The sequence below is a fragment of the Argentina silus genome, assembly GCF_951799395.1.
Source record: "Argentina silus genome assembly, chromosome: 16".
Lineage (NCBI taxonomy): Eukaryota > Metazoa > Chordata > Actinopteri > Argentiniformes > Argentinidae > Argentina > Argentina silus.
In genome coordinates this window covers 12,417,913-12,440,591 of record NC_139670.1, presented here as the reverse complement: position 1 = coordinate 12,440,591, position 22,679 = coordinate 12,417,913, and the positions used below count along the sequence as shown (strand labels likewise).

Below are 22,679 nucleotides of genomic sequence, written 5' to 3'. Positions count from 1 at the left end.
ATTTAGATTAGCCTGGCTTAGGTTAACCCTATGAAGTACTAACATACATACATTTCTGACTGAAACACTAAACCTGTTAAACTCTCCCAATCTGTTACACATACACATACACACATTTGATTGACATGCAGCTAAACCCATCATCTGAAACCTGTAAGATCACACTCATCCCAACAGAAAGATATGTTCAAGCTTAGCAAGTGAGGTGTGGAGACATATAGAAGGTTGTGTGTGTATGTGGCTTTATTGTACTTAACATATTTAGAAGTGATGTATATCACAGTATCATTATACAGTGCATCCCCTCTCTAATTCCACTACTCAAAACATTCTTTGTAGCTCACACCTATTTGGTGGAATAAAGAATCTGATTTGTGGTGTCTCTTGTCTGTCATTGAAACTGAGAAGTGATCTGCTGATGAGAAGAGGGCAGGCAAGTGGTGGGGTGTTGGAAGTACAGAATGAAATGACGGGGTTGTTTCTCCTCTCACACCCTCTTTCTCACACTTACACTCACACACAGCTGCTGAACAGCTGTCCGATCCATGAGAAGAAAAAAGCAGTAATCCCGTCGCCTACATCCCAGAGATTCGCATCACACACCCCTCTGTCTGGCTCCATCAAGTCGCCCACACACTGAGGGGGGGAAAAAAACTTGTATTCACTGATAAAACAACCACAGAACTTTGTGTTCTCTCATTCAGAGGTTTCAAAGAGGTTTCGCCTGTAGATAAGCTCTAAAGAGACTGCACTCAGCTTAGGTCTGTGCCCAGAGGAAAAAATAAATCTTTGATTGTTATAGAAATGAGCCAGGAATGCAAATCTTTTCTAAATCCAAGGACATACCAATCTTGTTCTGTGTCATCAGAGCAAATGCATAAATTAGCTTTAATTAGTTTGTTGATATGATGACTTCCCTGGCTGCTTCATACATTTCTCTAAGCTGCTATGGCAGGGAAGAGGGAGGTAAAAGAAATGGGGAACAATGATAGTTCACTGACTGTCTGAGTGGATGAGAGTGTTTCACAATGAGAATCTTTGTGAGAGCAGGGAGGCCATTTTCCAGTCTCAGAGGCCTTCAGAATCAATCACACCCTTTATCCCTGTGATGAGTACACACACACACACACACACAGCTGGATGTGTGTTTTATGGCTGTTCCCGCCCCTATATTAAATGCAGTAACCGCACAGCTATGTGCGTTCCATAGCTATGGCCTGACTGTAGTTCAGTGGGTAGGCTTGGAGAGGAATTGTGCACACGAATGCACGTTGCACTCTCAACCACACACTCACACTCAGCCGGGATTGTATAGGCCCTCTCCTTGTTGGAGCTAGACTAAATGCTGGAGCTGAGCACGTGTGTGTGTGTGGGTGCGTAACCCCACCCCCTCTCAGAGGCCTCACCAGCTGGGCCCTGTCACTGTCAAGACCAGCTGACCCCCACCTGCCATGGATGTGTGTGTGTGTGTGTCCTGGAGTCTTCAACTGCCACAAGAGCATGATCCGAAAATATCCCCTTGCCTGCTCCTTTTGCTCCTATTACCCAATCTGAAGGAAATGTAATGGTGTGCCAGCAATATAGCTGAAGCTTCTCTCATCCCATCGTAAGGCTGGATGAAAGTTACACATACAATGTGGACTTGTGCAGTCCTTGACAGAACTCCAACTCTAGATTCACACTGTTCCAAACAAAAAGTTTATAGTTATAAATTGACACGCTAGGATTCTCTTTTTCTCACATCGTTTTATTCACGTACCTTCAATCCTCAGACAGATTACATTCAAGAATATCACAAGGAAAAGCCTTAGTGTATTTCCCTCTGTAACCCAGACACAAAACACACTGAGAAATACATTCTACCATCATAACCTTGTTAAAATCCGCCAACATACATTATATATGGAAACATTATAGACTACAAAATACAGCTGTAAAATATACTCTACAATGTGCATAACATAATATATGAATGTGGGGCCATGTTATTTACAATTGATAATCAAAACTGTAGTGCTTATCCATTTGATTTCATAGTGTCCTTTTTTACATATTAACATGAGTCATCATTTCATAGGGGAGTAAAGCACAGTAGACAATATTTCTCCAACGTTCTAGTGACCACCCACCACATCAGTTGTTGTTTGTAAGCACCCTACGTTCTACTTCACCATAAATAAAGAATTACAAAAATATACCTCACTTCAAACGGAGCCATAGCAAGAAAAGAGCATACAGCTGACATGGAATAAAAATGAAAACAATGCAGCAAACTGTAAGAATGAGAGGAGAGGGAAGGAGAGAGAGAGAGAGAGATACAGAGAGAGTGAGAGAGGCAGGGAGAAAGAAGAATAGAGAGAGGGAGAGAGTTGGTTTCCAGGACAACCTGAGAAGGAGTGAGAGAAAAGGCTGGTGTTCTGGTGAAGGGGAGTAGAAAGGTCTGGAATGTTTGGGGTTCCAACATGGGGGAAGGTGATTGGAATGGTTAGGCTCAGCTGGAATGGGAGGGGGCGGTCTCCTGGCATGGGTTCTCTAAGAAGGCTTAAACCTCCCTCCCTTTTAAAAGCAAAGGTGGGAGTCTAGCGAGTGTTGCAGTTACAACGACAGTTGTAGAGTTAGTGAGTTGTGTTAGGTAAACATCTGCAAGGTATGGGGCTGGGGTCAGGCTGTTAAAAACTCTCTTCAAGTCTGTGTTGGTGTAGTGTGCGTACATTCACAGGTACAGCCCGTCCTCCGTGGGGATCGGTGTTTGTGTGTGCGTGTGTGTGTATGAGCTTTGAGCTGAGCTACTTCTTCTTAGCGTTGACACTCTTGCAGACCCAGTTCATGCCTTCCTGAAAGAAGTTGAGGAGACAGTTAGGGAAAAAGCTACCAGATCCATTTCAATTATAAAATATAGATATAGGTGAGGTATTTGTAGGCTGCAAGAGGTGATTTTGTTGGGATTGAAAATGTATATTCCCTGATTAAATCAGGAAAGAAATCTGTATCTGAGATAAAGAGAGGAGTCACTTCAAACTATTGAGATGCATCCCCCTAAAGCCTTGAACAATAATGATGTTTTAATTGGCTGACACTGTCCTCATCCTGTTTTTGCTAATAATAAATTGGCAGACAGGTGAGTGTGTGTGTGTGTGTGTGTAGGCAGTCATCTAACCTGGACCCCCTCCCCAGTGAGTGCAGAACAGGATTGGATCTGCCAGACACGGTCCCGGATGGTGTGCAGGTTGAGTCCCTCAGCGATCTCAGAGGCAGGAGCTGCTGTCAGGAGGTCCTGCTTGTTGGCAAAGATCAGCACTGGAACTCCACTCAACTTCTCCTCATCCAATAACTCAGCCAGCTCCTATAACACACACACACACACACACACACACACACACACACACACACATCAGAGCGTCCACAACATGGAGGACATGAAAATAAAAAGAATATTCAAGCGAATACATACCTGCCCTGTCTCCTCAAATCTCTTTCTGTCTGCACTGTCGATGACATAAATCTGAAACACAGAGCATTTTAATGTAGTGAGAGTAGTAGCACTTACATGTTTCTGTGTGAGAACCAGGAGTGCGCCCTCTGTGAGCTGGTATTAGGAGGAACCCCAGAGTAGGGACCACTATGATCAAGCCACTCACCAGCACATCAGTGTTCTCAAAGTAGTTCCTCCAATAGGGTCTGATCTTCCTCTGGCCTCCGATGTCCCACACATTCAGCTTAAAGCCCTGGGACTGAACACTCTTTATGTTGAAACCCTGGACAGAGTGAGAGTGAGAGTGAGAGAGAGAGAGAGAGAGAGAGAGAGAGAGAGAGAGAGAGAGAGAGGAGAGAGAGAGAGCTTGTGTAGGAGAAAGTATTTTTGTTGTTTGTGTTTTTTTAATTTATTATTTATTTTCTTTGAGCATGGTGGAGATGGTGATGTGTTTTAAGCGTGATGATATGTGTGTCTGTGTGTGTATTCCCTCCTTACCTGTGTGGGGGTGATGTGGCTGATGTCTTCGGACGCAAGTTGTTTGAGCAGGGTGGTCTTTCCTCCGTTATCCAGCCCCAGCAGCAAAATCCGAACCTCCTGGTCTGGAGTGCTCTTCAACTTGCGCAAGATTGACAACAAACCCTGAAACATGCCAATGATCAGGCCAATGATAAAACATGTCTGTGAAACAGGCCGTCGATACACATCACTAAGAGAACCGATTGCGCAACAGGAGCGGCAGCTCCTAGCATGCCCAGGCCACTACAGGCCGTGCAGATGATTGCTTGTGAGATAAGTTTAGTTGGCTATATGGAGGATGCGCGCATACTGCATAGATGATAAATGGCATGAAAAAAAGGATGATTCTTTGCTCTCCAGAGATGGGTTAAAGTGTTTAACATAAGCTGCCTAATGTCTACACAGGTGTGGTGGCGGCTTATTTTCTAAAGAAGGAAATCGAGTATGATACGTGAAGCCACTCGAGCTAACCAGCTAGTAGTTGCGATAGATTCAATGGGGGTGGCTAGCGTGCTAGGCAGCTAATCTCTCACCACCGGAGCAACAAAACCGATGCAGTCAGCTTCCAGTAAAATCTTTATTTTCCTGCAAATAATTGATCTCTTAAATAGTAAAAAGACAACATTTGCAATCGTGCTCAATGTTGTTACTTATTGCACCTATATTCTGTTTGACCCACATCGTAATTGCTATTTATCACAGGACATTTAACTCACCATCTTGTTGCTTTATCTCCCCAAGACGCTGCCGAGGGTTACTAGGGGATGGGGGTGGATTGGTGACGTTGTACACAAACTCAAACGTCAAGTACAAGTGTGGGCGTGGGCTATGGACAAGTAGCATGGTAGCATGTTTTATGATTAGCAATTTTAGCTAAAGCAAATTACCTATCCTATTGAAGTCAGATGTAGACTATTGAAATAATATTTTGATTGAACATTCCTCACTCATGAAAAAAACCCTAATCTGATTGTCATGTTCTCGCTAGTAAGGTGGTATATTGTTGAAGATCATGTTTGATTCGTGTTACAGAGCATATGTATCATGTTTTACTTTACTGTTTTCATTTTCTGTGCACAGGTAAATGGTCGTTCTTCAAAAACAACCATAGTTCATTTAGGCATATAATGTGTTTTTGTATACATTAAGGTTTTTGACTGGAGAGGGAGCTGCCCCAGCTAGTGATTGGAGGACAGGGTGCCACGTGCACTCCCCCCCCCCCCTAACTACACCGACCATTGGACATTGAACGAGTTACATTGTCACACCTTGGTCCAGCCCTGCAAGGTAATTCAGCCAACATTCTCATTTAATTAAAAGTGGATTGATACAGATAGATAGCCGTTGCTGTTTTTTCTGTGAATTTCTGCATTTTCGAAATGTGCTTTGGGCGCAGGTGCTAGCATGCGAGTAACTTGTCAAGTAAGTTGCATCAGTCTGTTGTTACTGGTTAACAAATCTGTTACCAACGTGCTGTAGTAGTATGTGCCTTGTGGGCTGCCTGCTTATTATGTGTTATATATATATATATATATATATATATATATAGTGTATGCACTTATCAGAATTAGACAGCTGAGTTTTCAGATCAATCCAGGTATACAAGAGGAGAGGAGATGACTTTTGAGTATTGAGATGCACCCAGGTAACTTGTATGTACACTAGATCCAGTCTATCCAGCTTTGGGACATCACCTCAGACCTGTCCTAACTTCACCACAGACCTCTCAGACCTGTCACTCATTCATTTCTTTCCTCTCCCTTCACTCACTCACTCATTCTTTCATTGAAAATGGGTAATTCATGTGCTCTATTTGGTAAGCTTCAGTACTAAAAGACTAGTTTGATAATGCACATTTGGGTCTTTTCTTGCTCAGTGTGGAACAAAGTGCAGACCATAAACCTGCTGTGCAAACAAACTACTCCAGCAGGCTCCAGTTCCAGCCTGGGGTCGTGGTAATCTCAACAGACGAAAGTGGCTTCCTCTCCTCATCTCCTCTACTTCGCACTGATCTGAATGCTCAGGATTGGCTTCGGCCATGTTGCTTTAGCCCATCTGGAGATTGTTTTATCCTCTGTAGTTCTTCCCTGTCTTTGTAAATGAAGAGAAGGAGACAAGCAGAAGAACTCTACTGCTAAGATGCACCCCTAGTCAACAGCACAACTAGCCTCCTACTCATCGGTGTGGCTTTTCTGAACCAGTTAATATTTACATCAGTGACCAGACTAGGTCTTACTGGTTAGGAAGGAGGCCAACCTATTGAAGTCAGAGACCCCTGTGAGTGTAGGAATTTGAATAATGGACTAAACAGGACTTCAAGAAGTCAGAGCAGGTTTTAGCTGCAGCTGTTTTATACAGTCAGCTGTTTTATACTATGAAGTAAATTACCTACTTACTGTAGATGATATCTAAAGGAGAGCTTCATGTGGTAGGCTTAGGCTTTGAGTTTAAATTATAACTTAGGTCTTAAGTAAGTATTGTTCTTGAAACATGTAACATGTTCCTGCTCTTTCAGACGCAGGCCAGAGGGGTTAAGTGGACCAGTTCAGTACCAGTAAAAGGACCCAGAGGGATTGCAGGTTTGGGGAATTCTTCTGTGATTTTGGACCTAATTAGTGAGGTGGAGGAAAACAATGGCTTTGAATGGGTTTGATATTGACGCGCCGCGCTGGGATCAGTCCACATTTGTGGGCCGACTGAAGCATTTCTTCAACATCACTGACTGGACAACAGTGGTGGTGCCCGACTCGCGCCTGGATGAGGCTAAAGCACTTGTTGAAAGCTGCAGGTAACACACAAAAAGACACACTCAATCACACACACACATGGACATGCATGCACATATACATGTAAACTGTACAGTCGTTACAGTTGTGTGGAAATGTTGGTTCCCTGGTTCTCTGCAGGGCAGGTTCCGTTCCCCCCGGTACCTCAGAGGAGCAGCTTCACTATGCTAAGAAGCTGTATGACTCAGCGTTCCACCCTGACACCGGAGACCGCATGAACCTCATCGGACGCATGTCCTTCCAGGTCCCTGGAGGCATGGCCATCACAGGCTGCATGCTGCAGTTCTACAGGTACACACACACACATACACACACACACACACACACACACGTACATCTTTGACTAGGCTAGCTAATCTCAGATCCTAGAATCTCATCTCTTGATTGAGATTGATTCTGGGTGGCGCAAGGAGTTAAAAGTGCTGTCGGAAGTTGTAAGCAATTCCAAACCCTTAGAAACTTTTTGCTGTAGGCTCCACCTGAATTGCACGCAATGACTCTCCTTATCCACCCTTGCTATTGTTTACAAACCGATGTGCATGCATTGAACAAAATGAAAACATGGAGTTAGCTGAAGAGGCTTTCAATGCCAGCATTTTGCAGATGAGCAGTGTGCATTCAATTATTTATATTAAAAAAAATCCCTGCCTCCATCTAAAGCACTCCTCTCTATTTGTTGGTAGAATCTGTGCGTCGCTGGTGAAATTAACGGGATGCACCGCCTCCACTTTTCGATCGTGCGCTGTCAGACTCCATTTTAAATGAAGAGTCTGACTTAGTGAGACTGTAGGAGCAATCACAAATGTCTAGTTCTCTCTCCCTGTCTGTCTGTCTTACTCCAGGACAGTTCCTGCTGTAGTGTTCTGGCAGTGGGTGAATCAGTCCTTTAATGCTCTGGTTAACTACACCAACCGCAACGCTGCCTCTCCTATCACTCCCAAGTAAGAACCCATGTCCATGTCATTATTGATTTGACCTATAATTCACCTGGTACGCTGATCGACAACCCATTTACCGTATCACCTGAGAAGGTGGTAAATAATTATTTTTTTCTCTCTCTCACCCTCCCCCTCACAGGCAGATTGGTGTAGCCTATGTAACAGCAACTAGTACAGCTCTAGCCACTGCAGTGGGGCTCAACCTATACACAAAGGTACAGTGACACACACACACTAAACTCTCTCTCTCGCAGGTGTTTAGACCACTCACACGACTGATGTCTCATTATATTAGGTTGTTAACATGTTCACCTTCCCCTTCCTGTTTTGTCTCCTCCCCTTCTTGCAGAAAGCTCCTCCCCTTGTGGCACGCTGGGTTCCGTTTGCAGCGGTGGCGTCGGCTAACTGTGTCAACATACCCATGATGAGGCAACAGTGAGTCTCTCGGAGCCGCCTGCATATATACCATGAAAGTGAATGGGCATTTACTAGAAACGTACACAGCAACATGGTGCATGCATGGCAAAATGGAGACAGTCAAAACAGAACAGTGCACATCCCTCTCTTCTCTCATTTGATCTCTCTCTACTTCTCTCTACTTTCTCACTCAGGGAGATCCTGAATGGCATTGCTGTCACAGATGAGAATGGCAACAAACTGGGTCATTCCAAGGTAAGCAATGGCAGGTCATTTTCTAGGTGTTTTATAACCTTTTCATTTACCTTCTTAAAAATGCAGATCTTGTGGATTACAATATTTTCAAGCACTTTTTCAAATCAACATTTCATTTGAGCATTTCTTACTGCTACAAAGGAAAAGCTAAATGATATCTTTATATTCTGCCTCCTCTACAGAAAGCAGCGGCGAAGGGCATTACCCAGGTGGTCATCTCCCGGGTTACCATGGCAGCACCGGGCATGAGTACGTGTCAGAAGTCACAGGGAGGAGCCAGAGAGCTGAGACCTTTTTTTCAAATCCTATGATATATGTAGCTAAATAATAGTTACATGATTATACAGCTAACACACACAGTTCTGATATTGATAGTAAATTGTAATAATACATTAGACATGTGTTACTCAATGCTCAGAACCTCTGTGTGTGTGATGAATTAAATACCTTAATTTCGTGATGAAATCCACTTCTACCTATTCTCTCTCCTTGACTCTCCTCTCGTCTCCTCTCCCAGTCATTCTACCCATCATAATGCAAAGGCTGGAGAGATACAAGTTTATGCAGGTGGGTTTTTTTTTTACCTTTCATTTCATTGAAACTACATTGTGCAACATAATATTCATTCTTCAGGATATGTCTACTGAGATAACTCTTAGCTTGTTAGTTATTGTTTATCTGTGAGTGGGTGAGTGTCCGCTAACTTGGCTAATGAGGTGTGTCTTTTTACAGAAAATCACGTTTCTCCATGGACCACTGCAAGTGATGATGGTGGGAGTGTTGTAAGTAGGCCTGTTCATGAAGTTTTATTATAAAGATTTGTGCTTGAGGCAGGGGTGTTTACTCAACAAACTGGTTATTGGAAGTTGAAGGTTGCACATTGACAACTGGAAAGGTTAGTGCTTAAGAGATAACTGGTTGGTGCAAGGTTACAACATGAATGTCACCCACACATACACACACACCTAATAATCTATGTTTGTTTTGCAGTCTGGTCTTCATGGTGCCAGCTGCCTGCTCCCTTTTCCCTCAGAAATGGTAATTAGTCTGTGTCCATAATTTCATCTGTTTTAACAGCATAACTACACATTTCATAACTGCATTTCTATGATTAGTTGCAGAATAGTTTGGCAACATGTGTGTGCGTGTGTGTTCTGCAGCTCCATGGCCGTGTCTAAGCTGGAACCAGAGCTGAGAGACTCCATTGTCTCCCGCTATGGAGAGGGTATAAAATGTGTCTACTTCAACAAGGGCCTCTAAAGACCTCTCACCAAATGGGCAAATCTGCATCGTTCTCTGTAGGCCGGTCCAATGAGAAATTGATGGTTGGATGGTGGTGATTGAGGTTGACATGCATACACATAACCGGATTTCCTTTTTGCCTGTCCATGTAATTGTTTTTACTTTCTACAAGTATTTCTTGTTGTTAGGGGAGATGTCTGATATGTAATTTTGTACCACTATCTCATGTAAACAATCAGTGTAAAATGCAAGGTGATGCCTAATGCTCATCATATACGTATTTTCTGTCTGTGAAAATATAAACACACAGAGGCAAATGAGACTGTTTGGAAGATCAACAACCAGTTAGTCAGTGTTTAGTCACTCAGATCCAACTGTGAGTCTGAGTGTTGCCTTTTACAACTCTGTGTTGTTGCAAGTTGGAGGGGTACTATGTACTCAATACTGATTGATTTCTTGAAACGATTTCATCTCAGGAAGTGCATACTTACCTGGTTTGCTGATCAAAATGTGATCAAACGTGTAGTGTAGATGTCCTTGTTCTTTAGAATGTGTACTTTTCCTAGCTCTATGCATCACTATTCTAATTCCATGTTTCTACATGTCAGTGTTCAAACATGCTCATGGATGGAGGCATACACTCTTGCCTTTGAAGTAAGTACTGTAGTGCCTTCTGTACTTAGGTTAGATCATTGGTGCATGTTTAGTTGAAGACTCTGGGCCAGTTTCACAGACCCTGAATCAGACAGATTTGTGTTTTCTACAATGTATCAGCCTGAAAAGTTCAATACGGTGATCTAGAATTGAGCAAGAACTAAAGCCTGCTCGCCCTAGGGTTGGTGACCTCTTGTTTTAACTAATGCATTGCTGAAAACGAGAGGTAACCCATAGCATGTCCTGGGTCTGAAAAAGGTGGAGAAACATTTCCCTTCAGCTACTGTCTATCCTCCACACAGCAGCCAGCCAAGAGCAGACTCAGCTAGTAGTGGCACAGTGTTCTTCAGTGAGGTATTCTCTGATTAAATATAATTTAATGAACTGTGAATGAGTTGCCTTATTTACTGGGATTGGCCTGGCAACTGTTTTGGAAAAGGGCCTACACAATACACCACAGCAGGCTCAATCTATAATATAGCCCTATATCAATGCTATTGACATAAGTACCACCAGAGAGCAGCGTGTGTCTTAGGCTTAGGTTTCATTAAGAATGGGTGGGACACTCAGTTTTGGAAAATGGCATTTTTGTTCCCCCCCACACTTTTTATCCAAGATATCCGTTTAAAAGACCAACTTTAAAAGACCATACCTAATGATCACGTTTTTGGCTTCGCTTGTGTCGCGTCTCGTTGTGGATTTTTAAAAGACAGCTAAATCGAACTGCTGGAAGAACGCAACCAGAACGCAGTATTTGACAGCTGTATGGCAGTGAAATGACAGAAGTTAGCTGCTGAACAGTCACTTGCCATCGTGGTTTGTTTCGGTTCTGTCTTTCTGTGCCGTATGAGCATATCAGCACAGCTTCCTCAGTACGCAGTAGGTTATCACATGCTACGGAGTTACGGTCGCCTCCCATGAATTGTATATGCTACCCATTAGCATTAGCTGATACAAAGGGCTGGAGACTATCCAATGCATTGGCACATCTTATTTAAAAATATCCGAGTACATTAAAGGGGCAATCTGGGATTCAAACAATAACAAAGCAGTCTCTCCACCACATAGCTGAGAAATGAGCCTGGAGAAATGTTACCACTCTCAAATTCATAGACGGAGCTATGGATGCCATGACTGACCATCCATGTGATCAAAATTATATTTGCAACCATGTTTACAAACAATGGAGTAAAACAAGCTTATATTTTGGGTGTCCCAAATAAAAAAAAAAGAGAACATGCATTCAGATATACTAATAAAAGGCCAGTGAAGCTTTCTCCATCACACCAAATACAATGCTTTTGACAGCTTTTATTATGGACAATGTCAGAAAAAGTGTTTGTGTGCACTACTCTTTCAATTTAGGAGGAACTAGACCATGACAGACAAAAACGGGCAACAATGTAATTACCGGTACATTTCCAAATAGTATTTAGCAAGAATGATGAAAGTATTTAGCAAGAAAACTGTTGAAACAAACTGTATGAATTTCAGCATCTTGGCATTAATCTCGCCCACACATTTAGAATCAACCATGCGCCCATGTCTATGACCATCCATCATGTTATGTTTTTCTCTAGACGATGTTGGTTATAAACTCAACTGGTCATGAATTATGAAATCATGAATTCAAGCTTCCCCTCCTCAACAATTTGATTTACATCAGAGGTGAGATCTGTGTGAGATGCACCCCAAGGTGGATGACGAAGAGGGGAAAACATGTATATATATATACCAAGGCCGCGAGCGCCTACTGCTGGCCAAATCGTAACAGAGGGAGGAGTCGAAGGGACAGCTTTAAAACCCCTGATCCCGACAAACGAAAACATCCGAAAGAGCACAAGAGTCTTGTGAACGTGATAGCCCACAGGCGGTAACAGCGTAAAGCCAACCAAACGGCGGATTTTTGCTGGCCTGTGTGACTTCTCAACTGCTTCTCTGGACTGCAACCTGCGCTGTTGTTGTCATTGTAAAGGTATCGGTTAACGTAGCAGCGCTCCAGTTACAGCTACCCTGCTCCTAAAACGCACACCTACAGTCCGCTCCAATTTCTACAGGGGATACTTTTACACAAACTGAAGGGAAGGTAGATCTCGGAAAGAAAGTCGGAGAAAATGCCGTTGTCCATGAACGGCATATTGTGCACGCTGGCAGTGTTGTTTCTGTGGCGAGTGAATGAGCTCACGGAAGCATGCAGCTGTGCGCCCGTGCACCCGCAACAGGCATTCTGTAACGCGGACGTAGGTGAGTACACCCTCACTCGCCACCGGGCACCTTCAGCTTAAGGACGCTGCCGCTGTCTGTCTGCCGTTTACCGTTTTTGTTGTTGTTGTTGTTGTTGTTGTTGTTGTTGTGTCGTTACTACTGTTGTTGTTGTTGTCGCCGCAACTGTCGCAGTCGCAAGCAGTCTCCGCGCATCCGATGATATTTAGATTTCACATTGTTACAATGTGTCATGTAGCCGACTGTCAAATTGAAACAGTGTAGGCCTAGGTTACATTCCCGTAGAATGACAGTCAGCATTCAAACAACGTTGTTGGACGTCAGAAGTGACAGCGAAAGCTGGTAAGAGTATTTATGGGATTGCTGATTTATATGAACCATTCACATCAGTTCGCAGGGTGTTGTGTCCCTGTTGCCTGGCAGCCTCTCTCTTACACACACACACACACACACACACACACACACACACACAATGATAATGTTACAGCGGTAAACAGGATGATGAAAACCTATCCAGTCTTTCCAAGAGTTAGTGTTCCTGTTCTTGAGGCAAAGGGAGCAGTGTGAGGAAGAGAACTGGTGCATACATCCTAAGTATCTGTGTTTACAGAGAATTAGCTTTAGCTTCAGCATCCAATTGCTCTTGGGCTAGGAGTGTCGCTTGGTCTGTGGACGACGTGGCACAGCAGATGGAGAGAGAGAATGAGGTAGAGGAATACAAGGAGAGGGGGGGGGGGGGGGGAGAAGCTTGAGACTAAGATGGAGAAAGTGCGATAGTGTGGGGGAAATCCTTCTCTTGAGTCTGGCTCTGTTCCCAACCACAGAATCCGTCACACCAATCCTTTTCTTTCCATCCTTCCATTCCTCTCCTCTTTCTCTCTCTCTTTGAGGTGTGGTGCTGGTAGGAATTACAGGAATGCTGCTGGGGTTTTCCCACTTCACTCCAGTGTAATGCAGAGAGACACACACACACACACCCATACACACAACCATACACTGAAACTCTAACACACACATTCACACTCTTGTGACCATCTGGCAGCATATGGCATCTGGCTGTCAGTCCTGGGTGTGCTCAAAGGGAAAAAGCAGTAAAAGTCTAGGACCTCTCACAAATATGCATGGTATCCCTGAGAATGTTGCTAAATGGGTCCACACCCACAGCCAGGAAGAGCGGAAAGAAGAGGAGAGGGGAGAAGAGAGGATGAGAGATATTTGCAGGCCAGTAGAGGGAACAGTGGGCCTGTATGCCCAGCAGTACACACAGCCACTCACAGAGGAATGAGACTCTTAACAGCTCTGTGATGAACATTTTGTGTGTGTGTGTGTGTGTGTGCACTCACGCGCAGACGTGTGCCAACTGCATGTTTATTTATTTCCATGGACTGGAAAGTGCATCATGCACATTGCAAACACATACACACATCGTGGCCGACGCAGGCGGACCAGTGTAGTCACAGGGTGTTTACCGTTGTAGTATAGGTCAGGCTTCAGCCCAGAAGAATGGAGCAGTGTCACCAGGCTAACCCACAAGGCTGACATGCACAGTCAAACACACAGCCACACGTTCCCTCTCCCACGGTCAGCCAGCCACACAGGGGACTTCCCAGTCCTGCCCTGCCCAGCTGGACCTCCCTGAGCGTGGGTAGTAGAGCACCAGAGTCACCCCCGACCTACTACAACTAGCGATGTGAGTGCATCAGGAGTTGTTTAAGACCGGGACTGCAGTCGTTTCCATTTTTGAGGATGATAAGGTTTCTTTTGTTTGATGTAGTTTGCCTTTATTTGACCTTCCTGAGTGGGTTGACTTCCTCATTAACAGCAACCACCTGAGGAGTATGGAGGAGGAGCGTGAGGGGTACACTGACTCCAGTGGTCATCTACTGTAATCACCACTGGAGTCTGAAGAGGGGACGGAGAGCCATGTGGTGAACAGGGGAGGGTAGTTAGGATGTGGTGTCTGATCGTATGAGGTTTTCATGGAAAAACATTGCGTTGTGCTACCGATATGCATATATATAAGTCATTCAGCATAGCTATGGTTTGGGGGGGTGGCGGCGGGGAGCAGTAGAATGTGGGTCAGCCAGTGGTTAAGGAACGGAGTGAGTGAGTGGGTGGGAGGGGTATACCTCTCATATTTGCCTGCTGATAGGCTTGTGGAAAGAGCTGGCCAATAGAAGGTTGCGGGTTCAATCCCAGGCATAAGAGTCTGCAGAGTGTCTTCTCATCTTAAACCTAACGCTATCTTGCCCTCTTTCTTCCTCTGCACTCACCCTGAGGCAAAGGTCCCAGCCCTGCTCTGCAGGCTACAGGGATTCATGTGACCTAGTTAACATGCAGGGAGAAAGGTGTCTATTTAAGAAAACATCCTTCCTAGCAGTCCCAAATAACAGAATCATTTAGAGGTTTCTGCCCTGTTGCCTGAGTTCTTTGCTCATTAGCCTCTGGCTCAGAATGAGGTCAGGAAACGAGAGCGGAAAAACTGAATGGAATGTAGGAGAGGGAGCCAGCCAGGTATACCGCTGAGTGTGTGTGTGTGTGTGTGTGTGAGAGAAGCTATGTCTGTTCCTTGTGTATGAACATAGGAAGTGGTTACATGTGCTGCGACTTGGACCATGGTTAGGGGGGCGAGGAGAAGGATAAAAGAGCCAGGGAGAGGGAGTCAGACGTTGTAAACCCAGAGAGCAGTTAACCCCTACTTGTGCAGTTAACCCCTACACCCTGTGGAGTGTGTGTTTTTTCGCTTTCTTTCTTGTTATTTTACGTTCTTGCGTGTTGCTCATATTTTCCATGCTGAACAAATGCCCTTCCCATAGCTGAAGCATGATGTAGTCATTTAGGCCTTCAACACACATACACACACAGACAGACAGAGACACACACACACTGAAGAACTGAAGCTGACCCACATTTTCTCTCAAATCTCTCCATTTACTCCCTCCATCTCCCTGTTTCCATTAATGTCAGCCCTGTACCAGTCATGGGCCAGCCAAGACAATATGACCTTGTTATTGGTCTAGGCTTCCTTGCCTGGCCTTGCCTGGCTGGGCCAGACTGGGTGTGAACTGAGCTGGCCTTCAAAGCTAGGCTGTAATGGACTACAGGGGCTGGGTTGGGCTTTGTTGCTGTGTGAGAGTCTGAAGTATGTAGACCAGAATACAGGCTCCAGGCTGCTGTAGAAGCTGTTTTGACTGTCTCCCATCTGCAGGTGGTTAGCTGTGGCTGTTGTGGGCAAAGCAATTAAAAACAACATTATATTTGAGAATGTGTGTGTGTGTGTGTGTGTGTGTGTGTGTGTGTGTGATACTACTTTTACACTGTGTGTCTCTCTCCCTCACAGTGATCCGAGCGAAGGTGGTGGGAGAGAAAGTGGTGGAATCAGGGAATGATATCTATGGTAACCCCATCAAGAGGATCCAGTATGAGATTAAACAGATCAAGGTGAGAATACCTCCCTGAGGTGTCATCTGAACCCTGACCCCTTCACCTTAACCCTTCATCCTAACCCAATGGTCTGGTTGTGTTGCAGATGTTTAAGGGTCCTGACCAGGACATTGAGTCTATCTTCACTGCACCCGTCTCTGCTGTCTGTGGTGTTACCCTGGACTCCAGCGGCAAGAAGGAGTACCTTATCTCAGGTCAGTCTACCAATGTCCCATTTAGGAGAGACAGACAGACAAGCAGGCAGACAGTTGGGCAGACATCAGTAGACAGACAGTATTGTGCTGTGTAAGGTGAAGTGTTAACTGTGAGTGATATTATGCTGACTAGCGGACTCCTCCAAGGGTGAGTTACATTTCTGTCTGGCAGAGTAGCCCACTGTAGAATTGCAACCATCAATCTCTCTCTTTAGAGTTAGAAACAGATGATGGCTTCATATGATGACAGCTTCATATACAATTCTTGAGGACACAAACCGGGTCTTCATCTGGTACTGTTTGCATCTAAGATGATACAGGTCCAGTGTAACAAGACAACATAACAAGGTACTGTATCACTGAATAGCATAGTAACCTGTCTCAGCTGTGGGCCAGGAGGTGCTGAGAGAGCAGAACTGGAGCAGACAAACGAGACGGACAGAGACAGACCGAGACATAAAGACACCAGACGAGACACAGAGGTCTTATGAGCTCATGCATGCTCTGGTTTCCCCATCGTTAACACAGACAGGGCCCACAAACACTGCCCTAAATTACAGAGACGGTACAACTGCCAACGCTAGCATTTCCCCCTTTAGGATTACAGATTATTTTAGAATACAGGACCTCAGCAGGGGGAAACCACTCCTGTCTGACTAGTCTGAATGACTCACCTTCCCTTCTATCCCTCCTTCTTTAGTCAGGGGAAGGAAGGGGCAAGAAGGAGAAGAGGGGTGAGTCAGTCCAAGACAGAGACTGGTTTGAGCGTGCTACCGTCTGCTGAAACGATGAGTGCTGCTCTTCAGACAGGGACAAGAAGTGACAAGACTGCAGCCACAGCAAAGCTCTGCAGCTGACCTTGAGCTATGTCTGGGTTCTTTCTTGTGCTGAACATCTTAGTGCCACTCAGAGACACAACATGAACACCATCTGGACTTGTGGCCTTGAAGTGCTCCATAACATTCCATACTCAAAACAGAGCTCTGTTTTATGATATTATGCCTCCCTCGAGTGTGAAGTATTTGGGAATAGGATTTCCATATCTGTGACTTTAACCATTGGCCCACTAGCACCTATGTAGCCCATGTTATTTAACTGGCCTAGCTAGATTTGTGGACTTTTTAAATAGTCTCAACACATCATCTGTAGGAGACTATCCAAATAAAGTGCGACCCTGTTTCTCTGTTGCTTTGTTTGTTTTTGTGACCCCCCTCTCGCTCTCTTTGTCTGCATGGTGCTTGATGCAGGCAAGGCGGAGGCAGGTGGGCGCATGCATGTGACCCTGTGTGATTACATCATGCCCTGGGAGTCCACAAGCCCCACCCAGAAGAAGAGCCTCAGTCAGCGCTATGATATGGGCTGTGACTGCAAGGTAAGGGGGGAGGGATAGAGGGGGACAAAGAGGGAGGGTCCTAGTTCTCACTGGCATTGTATTATTTACGAAGTTGTGTTATTAGCTAACGTGTGTGTGTGTGTGTGTGTGTGTGTGTGTGTGTGTGTGTGTGTGTGTGTGTGTGTGTGTGTGTGTGTGTGTGTACGCATGCATGCGCAGATTGTACGCTGCCCCTCTCTCCCCTGTGAGATCTCAGCCCCTAATGAGTGTCTGTGGACAGACCTCATGATTGAGAAGATGGTGTACGGTCGCCAGGCCAACCATTACGCGTGTGTCAAGAGGACTGACGGCTCCTGTTCCTGGTACCGTGGCGTTGCACCACCGAAGAAGGAGTTCCTGGATGTGGAGGACCCCTAGTCACTTCCCCTTGCACTCTGCACCGTCTGATTAGAATTAAAAAATAATCTTAACAACATTCCAAGAAAATTAGGGGAGCAACTAAATATATCTAAAGGTGAATATGACACGAATATGATACAAACATGATATATACAATGAGGCAAAGCTGATGTGACTGATTTGAGATAAGTGTTTGCCGGTCCGAGAACAACCCATAGCCCCTTACCCTTTGGTGTTAGAACCAGTTACGAGTAAGCAACGTGGTTCTCAGATCTGTTAACACTAAAGAGGAATGAGCCTGGGTTGTTTTCAGAACCTGCATATATGTACCAATTTCAGACACATAGACTGGTCGAGTGATGATGATGTCACATCCTCCTGAGGCTGGCGTTGGGAGGACTGATCCTTTAGAGAGGGCACTTTTTGACCCTCAAAGCTCTTAACTCTCCACTTAAATGTCTGCAATCACCCCAGATCAGATGTATGATAATTACTCATGAATGATTATTTGACCTCATTCTCTGTTTTATTCCAAAGCCAAATTCCGGGTTGCCTTTTCGTGATTGTCTCCTTCATATGAAAAAGGGAAAGTAAAATGTTATTGGATGTTGCTTCAAAATTGGTTGTTAGGACCAATCAGATGGATGGTGAGGCGGGACTTCCCAGATAGTTCTAAGAAATGTTTGATGAAAAGAGTGTTTCTAAAAGAGATGTTCAATTAGTTTTGTCTGAATAACCAAAGCCTCTCAATTGTATGTAAAATCCTTGCCAGTGATCAGAATAGGGATATGCTCAAGACACAACATGGCTCAATTTGACCCTTCACCTTTGACCTCTAGATGTCTCACTGGACCAGTCTATAGTGTGTGATAGAGAAGATGAGCCTGCCAGATTTGATCCCACTCATGGGGTCACATGATATCCCTGCAGCCCCAACAAACCCTATATAATCCTCCTTTCTATGTCCCTCTCCCCAATCTGCCCCTTCTAAACCCAAATCCCCCAACCTCACCCACCTCTCCACCTTCCTTCCCTCTAGAAAAGAGCTGTACAGTTCATGCATAAACTTACATTTTTCTTATGATAATTATTATTATTTACTTTATTAGAACTAGATTTGCACTTTTTGAGATTGATTACAGTGCAGACCAAACCAGGAGGCTTGGATGATTCTCTGTAGTGTTCATGTTATCAATCCTCAGACAGACGGGTCCTCTTCAGATCCAGATTATAAAGACAAAATGGCCCCTGTGCCCAGTATTTCAAAACCTTTAATCTGGATCAGAATGATCCGGATTCTTTTTTGCTATCCAGGATCAGTTTGAGCTGTCTGATGTCCCTTATACTACTCTAAATCTGCCAGATAGATCTAATCCTGGTAAATAATTTTTTTAAATAATCCTAGCAAGAAATAATCTGGATCAGAATGATCTAAATGAAAAGTTTTGAAATACTGGGCCCTGGTGATCTTCATTATAAATCATGGTTTTTCTTTTTGCTATACCCTCGTTATTACCTGTTCTTCCCTGTCATAACACAAAAGGGTGTTGTTTCTTCAGGTAGAACCGTAGTGAGTGAAAGGTGACGTGGCTGTAGTGAGTCAGAGATCTTGTGTGAGACAGACAGACAGGAGGTAGAGGCTGTTATGCTGGCTAGCATTCCCTTTGCTACAATGCCTGTATGTCATGCTCTGAAAGTAAACTCAAATAGTACATTGAGAATGTGCGTGTAAGTTCAAGTTGAGGACATTCTATACTCATGTCAGTATTTGGCCCTGAGAGCTTTAGTGTGGGACTTCCCTGTCTTTCCATTCTCTGTGCCAATCAACGTTTGAATGAACTTAATCGAACCTTCAATTACCCTTTTAGAGGCCTTCGATAAAGATGAGCAGAATGAAGTATACAGTGCTTTTTTTCACACCGCAAACTACATGAACAGTATGTGATGGAGTATTAGACGTATAATTTAAAAGTGAACTTTTCCCATTTTTCATTATGTTTTGTTTTTTTCAGTGTTATATCTGTTATATGATTTGTGTGTGTTTATTTCCTTTCCTATCAAGTATTTGTCTGTCTCTTTGAGAAAATGTTAAGCGGTAGAGTGGAGTGATGAAAGTCCTCTCTTGCGCTGCAGTCACGTGAGAGAGAGAGAGAGAGAGATGTCTAGATGTACAATGTGAGAGAAAGAGAGATGTATCTTGTATGAGGAGAAGCAGACTATGCATGTGTATGATGCTTTGTGTGTCACTCGATGGACAAATATACAGTATTATCAAATAAAACATTTGAAACCGTCATTCTCTGTCTCTTTGTCACACTGGTGTCTTATAAAAAGAAGCAGAGAAAAAAAGCTCCCACTCAGGGTCAAAGGTCGTGGAGCATAGTGTGACTGACAGTGTCCATGACATCATCACCATGGAAATTTCAAGGTCATTGCCTCAGTGAGAACACAATGTACAAGTCAGATAGACTAGCTGCTTTATAAAAACATATTGTAGAAATTGTCATGGCCTTTCAGGGTGATTTGTGCTACTGCTTGTTGTTGTTGTTGTTGTGGTGGTGGTGGTTTTAAATGTGTGGTACGCTGACTCATAACAGTCCAACTGTCTCTGCAACTAGAACAGGAACACCATCTTTGTTAATATCCTGTTTGTCACACACACACACTCACATTGCACATTCCCCACCGTGAGAGACGTGAGTGCAGCAGCTCTGTGCCAAGACATGGCAAACCACTAAAACAACTAAGCACACCTGCTGTAACTGCCTTCGTTAATGCAGTTAAAGGTCTGAAGATGTTTTGGACACTTTTAGTGTGTGCATGTGTGCGTACATGCGTTTGAGGGACAAATGCACTTTAATGGCTGTGGTGATCGACTCAACTGGGAAACTATGTAGAAAATGTGCAGTGTGAGCCCAGACCGAGTGGTTTTGTCATCTCCTTGCTCTGCTACCAAATAATCCAAGACAGAACGATATGTGCTTGTTAGTCCATGTCAATAGGAATTTGAATGCTTCCTTTATTCATTCTGTTTGTACGGGTAATTCTGTTGCAAGGATGATAAACCTCATTCAAACCAAAGACCTGTCCCAAGTCTGGGACAACCAAACACTCATAACAAAGTATACAGTCAACTTTGTAAATTTCAAGCCAGGTTAAAGGGGCATTCTGGGATTCAAACAACAACAAAGCGATTACTCACATTACTTCAATTTTTTGGGGTGAACAGCTGAGGGACAGGTCTGGAGAAATGTAACCACTCTCAAATTCATAGGCAGTGCTATGAATGCAAGGACTGACCATCCATGAGATAAAAATTAGTTCGTTTAGTTAAAAATAGTTTTAATTAACCATATTTTGAAGCTATATAGTGTTTGTTTACAATTGCATTGTTTACAAACAATGGAATAAAACAAGCTTATATTTTCCTCAAATATCAATGGCTATATATCATACATTTCATGTTCAAAAGCTCAAAACATGGATGTATCAATCCAAGATTGCCTCTTTAATTACACAAGGTTAAGAGCAGGCACACTCCCTGTGTTACTTCTGCTTACTGATAGTTTAACCTCACGGATACTGTAACATCACACCCGTGTTGCAATTCCAGAACACTGAAAATCTTGTGAACGTGACAAAATACACACACACACACACACACACACACACACACACACACACACACACACACACACACACACACACACACACACACACACACACACACACACACACACACACACACACGCTCACGTACATATTTTCACGAAAACAGTCATGACAACACGCATGATTCCCATGACAATAAGATCAGCGACAAGCCTCTGTCGGGTCTCTTTGGACAACAGCACCGCCAAGTGGCAGATAGCGCTCAGTGTAGATGCAGTGTACTTAAGCCTGGTTGTCATTGTACACTTTAGCAAGGTCTTTTGGCATGAGCAACTGGTTTTAGAGTCATGTCTACGGCCCAGAGGATTTCCTGGCCATGTAACCTGACCAGAGAAAACTGAGATGTTAGTAATTGTGAAAAGAAAATGGAATTCAGCTGGCTATTAGACTCTGTTGCCATATATTTTAGAAGCATCATAGTGATCCATCTGTGGATGTCTGCGTTTCTTTCTAATCAAATGAAATCAGATCAAACTTGATATAGCACATGCAATATAATGCACTTTAAAAAAACAACAACCTCAGATCTTGCACATACACAAGGCAGAAATGACAAGCAACTGAATTTTACCATCAGAAAATACTGTCGTTCTCTCTTCCGCACCCCATTTATTTTATAATTTATTTTTTGAGGACAGAGAAGAACAGGGACTCATTGTGTCCAAACCTCTTCTCTCTTTCCCTCCTCTCACCTTTCATATACAGCTGTATTGTTGCCATGGCAACCATGTTTGACGCATTTGAAGAAGTATCTGGGATGCAGAACTAAACAAGTTCACTAATAGAAGTTAGACGTTTTATTGTTCGTGCTCACAGCAGGACTGCAAACCACACACACACACAGACACACACACAATAATTAAAAGAAAAGTCAAGGTTGTCTCATTGTGTGTGTGTGTGTGTGTGTGTGTGTGTGTGTGTGTGTGTGTGTGTGTGTGTGTGTGTGTGTGTGTGTGTGTGTGTGTGTGCATGCGCATGCGCGTTTGCGTGAGCGCGTTTGCGTGCGTGTGTGTGTGTGTTGAAAGCTACAGTGGACATGTAAACAAATAAACATTTAAAAAGCTATTCAGCTACCTATAACACTCTGTTGCCAAGCAACTCCATGAGTTAGATAAGCATAGAACGATCTAA

The 22,679-nt window shown here is 43.9% G+C and overlaps 3 protein-coding genes across 6 annotated transcripts; 2 read left to right on the top strand and 1 right to left on the bottom strand.

Moving 5' to 3' along the window:
* Positions 1-1,742: 1,742 nt before the first annotated feature.
* On the bottom strand, positions 1,743-4,769 carry arl3b (ADP ribosylation factor like GTPase 3b). The gene is made up of 6 exons (XM_083687780.1): positions 4,708-4,769; positions 3,971-4,114; positions 3,639-3,755; positions 3,452-3,502; positions 3,158-3,343; positions 1,743-2,834 (listed from the first exon to the last, which is right to left on the bottom strand). Exons 1-6 carry the CDS (start codon positions 4,708-4,710, stop codon positions 2,787-2,789), a joined length of 549 nt encoding a protein of 182 aa, XP_083543906.1. The 5' UTR covers positions 4,711-4,769; the 3' UTR covers positions 1,743-2,786.
* Positions 4,770-4,819: 50 nt separating this feature from the next.
* sfxn2 (sideroflexin 2) lies at positions 4,820-10,667 on the top strand. 4 transcript variants are annotated; one of them, XM_083687777.1, is made up of 13 exons: positions 4,820-4,835; positions 5,141-5,278; positions 6,507-6,779; positions 6,898-7,068; positions 7,620-7,718; positions 7,855-7,930; positions 8,065-8,150; positions 8,327-8,387; positions 8,570-8,636; positions 8,905-8,954; positions 9,120-9,169; positions 9,378-9,425; positions 9,548-10,667. In XM_083687777.1, the coding sequence occupies exons 3-13, from the start codon at positions 6,625-6,627 to the stop codon at positions 9,645-9,647; spliced, it is 963 nt and encodes a 320-aa protein (XP_083543903.1). In that variant the 5' UTR covers positions 4,820-4,835; positions 5,141-5,278; positions 6,507-6,624; the 3' UTR covers positions 9,648-10,667. The 4 variants fall into 4 exon arrangements, with proteins under 4 accessions (XP_083543903.1, XP_083543902.1, XP_083543901.1 ...); XM_083687776.1 differs by lacking the exon at positions 4,820-4,835 and adding an exon at positions 4,836-4,983; XM_083687775.1 differs by lacking the exon at positions 4,820-4,835 and adding an exon at positions 4,888-4,978.
* Positions 10,668-12,102: 1,435 nt separating this feature from the next.
* On the top strand, positions 12,103-20,172 carry timp2a (TIMP metallopeptidase inhibitor 2a). Its single transcript, XM_083687340.1, has 5 exons — positions 12,103-12,527; positions 15,847-15,947; positions 16,036-16,144; positions 17,392-17,516; positions 17,697-20,172. The coding sequence occupies exons 1-5, from the start codon at positions 12,398-12,400 to the stop codon at positions 17,892-17,894; spliced, it is 663 nt and encodes a 220-aa protein (XP_083543466.1). The 5' UTR covers positions 12,103-12,397; the 3' UTR covers positions 17,895-20,172.
* The last annotated feature ends 2,507 nt before the right edge of the window (positions 20,173-22,679 follow it).

Coding starts and splice junctions, on each gene's coding strand:
- arl3b (XM_083687780.1), bottom strand. Junction 3,503..3,638: donor TTGAGAACACTGATGTGCTG/GTGAGTGGCTTG, acceptor TCTGTGTTTCAG/ATTTATGTCATCGACAGTGC. Junction 3,344..3,451: donor GATTTGAGGAGACAGGGCAG/GTATGTATTCGC, acceptor TGTGTGTTATAG/GAGCTGGCTGAGTTATTGGA.
- timp2a (XM_083687340.1), top strand. CDS start 12,398: ATGCCGTTGTCCATGAACGGCATATTGTGCACGCTGGCAGTGTTGTTT. Junction 16,145..17,391: donor GAAGGAGTACCTTATCTCAG/GTCAGTCTACCA, acceptor TGCTTGATGCAG/GCAAGGCGGAGGCAGGTGGG. Junction 17,517..17,696: donor ATATGGGCTGTGACTGCAAG/GTAAGGGGGGAG, acceptor ATGCATGCGCAG/ATTGTACGCTGCCCCTCTCT.
- sfxn2 (XM_083687777.1), top strand. CDS start 6,625: ATGGCTTTGAATGGGTTTGATATTGACGCGCCGCGCTGGGATCAGTCC. Junction 8,151..8,326: donor ATACCCATGATGAGGCAACA/GTGAGTCTCTCG, acceptor TTTCTCACTCAG/GGAGATCCTGAATGGCATTG. Junction 8,637..8,904: donor CATGGCAGCACCGGGCATGA/GTACGTGTCAGA, acceptor CTCCTCTCCCAG/TCATTCTACCCATCATAATG.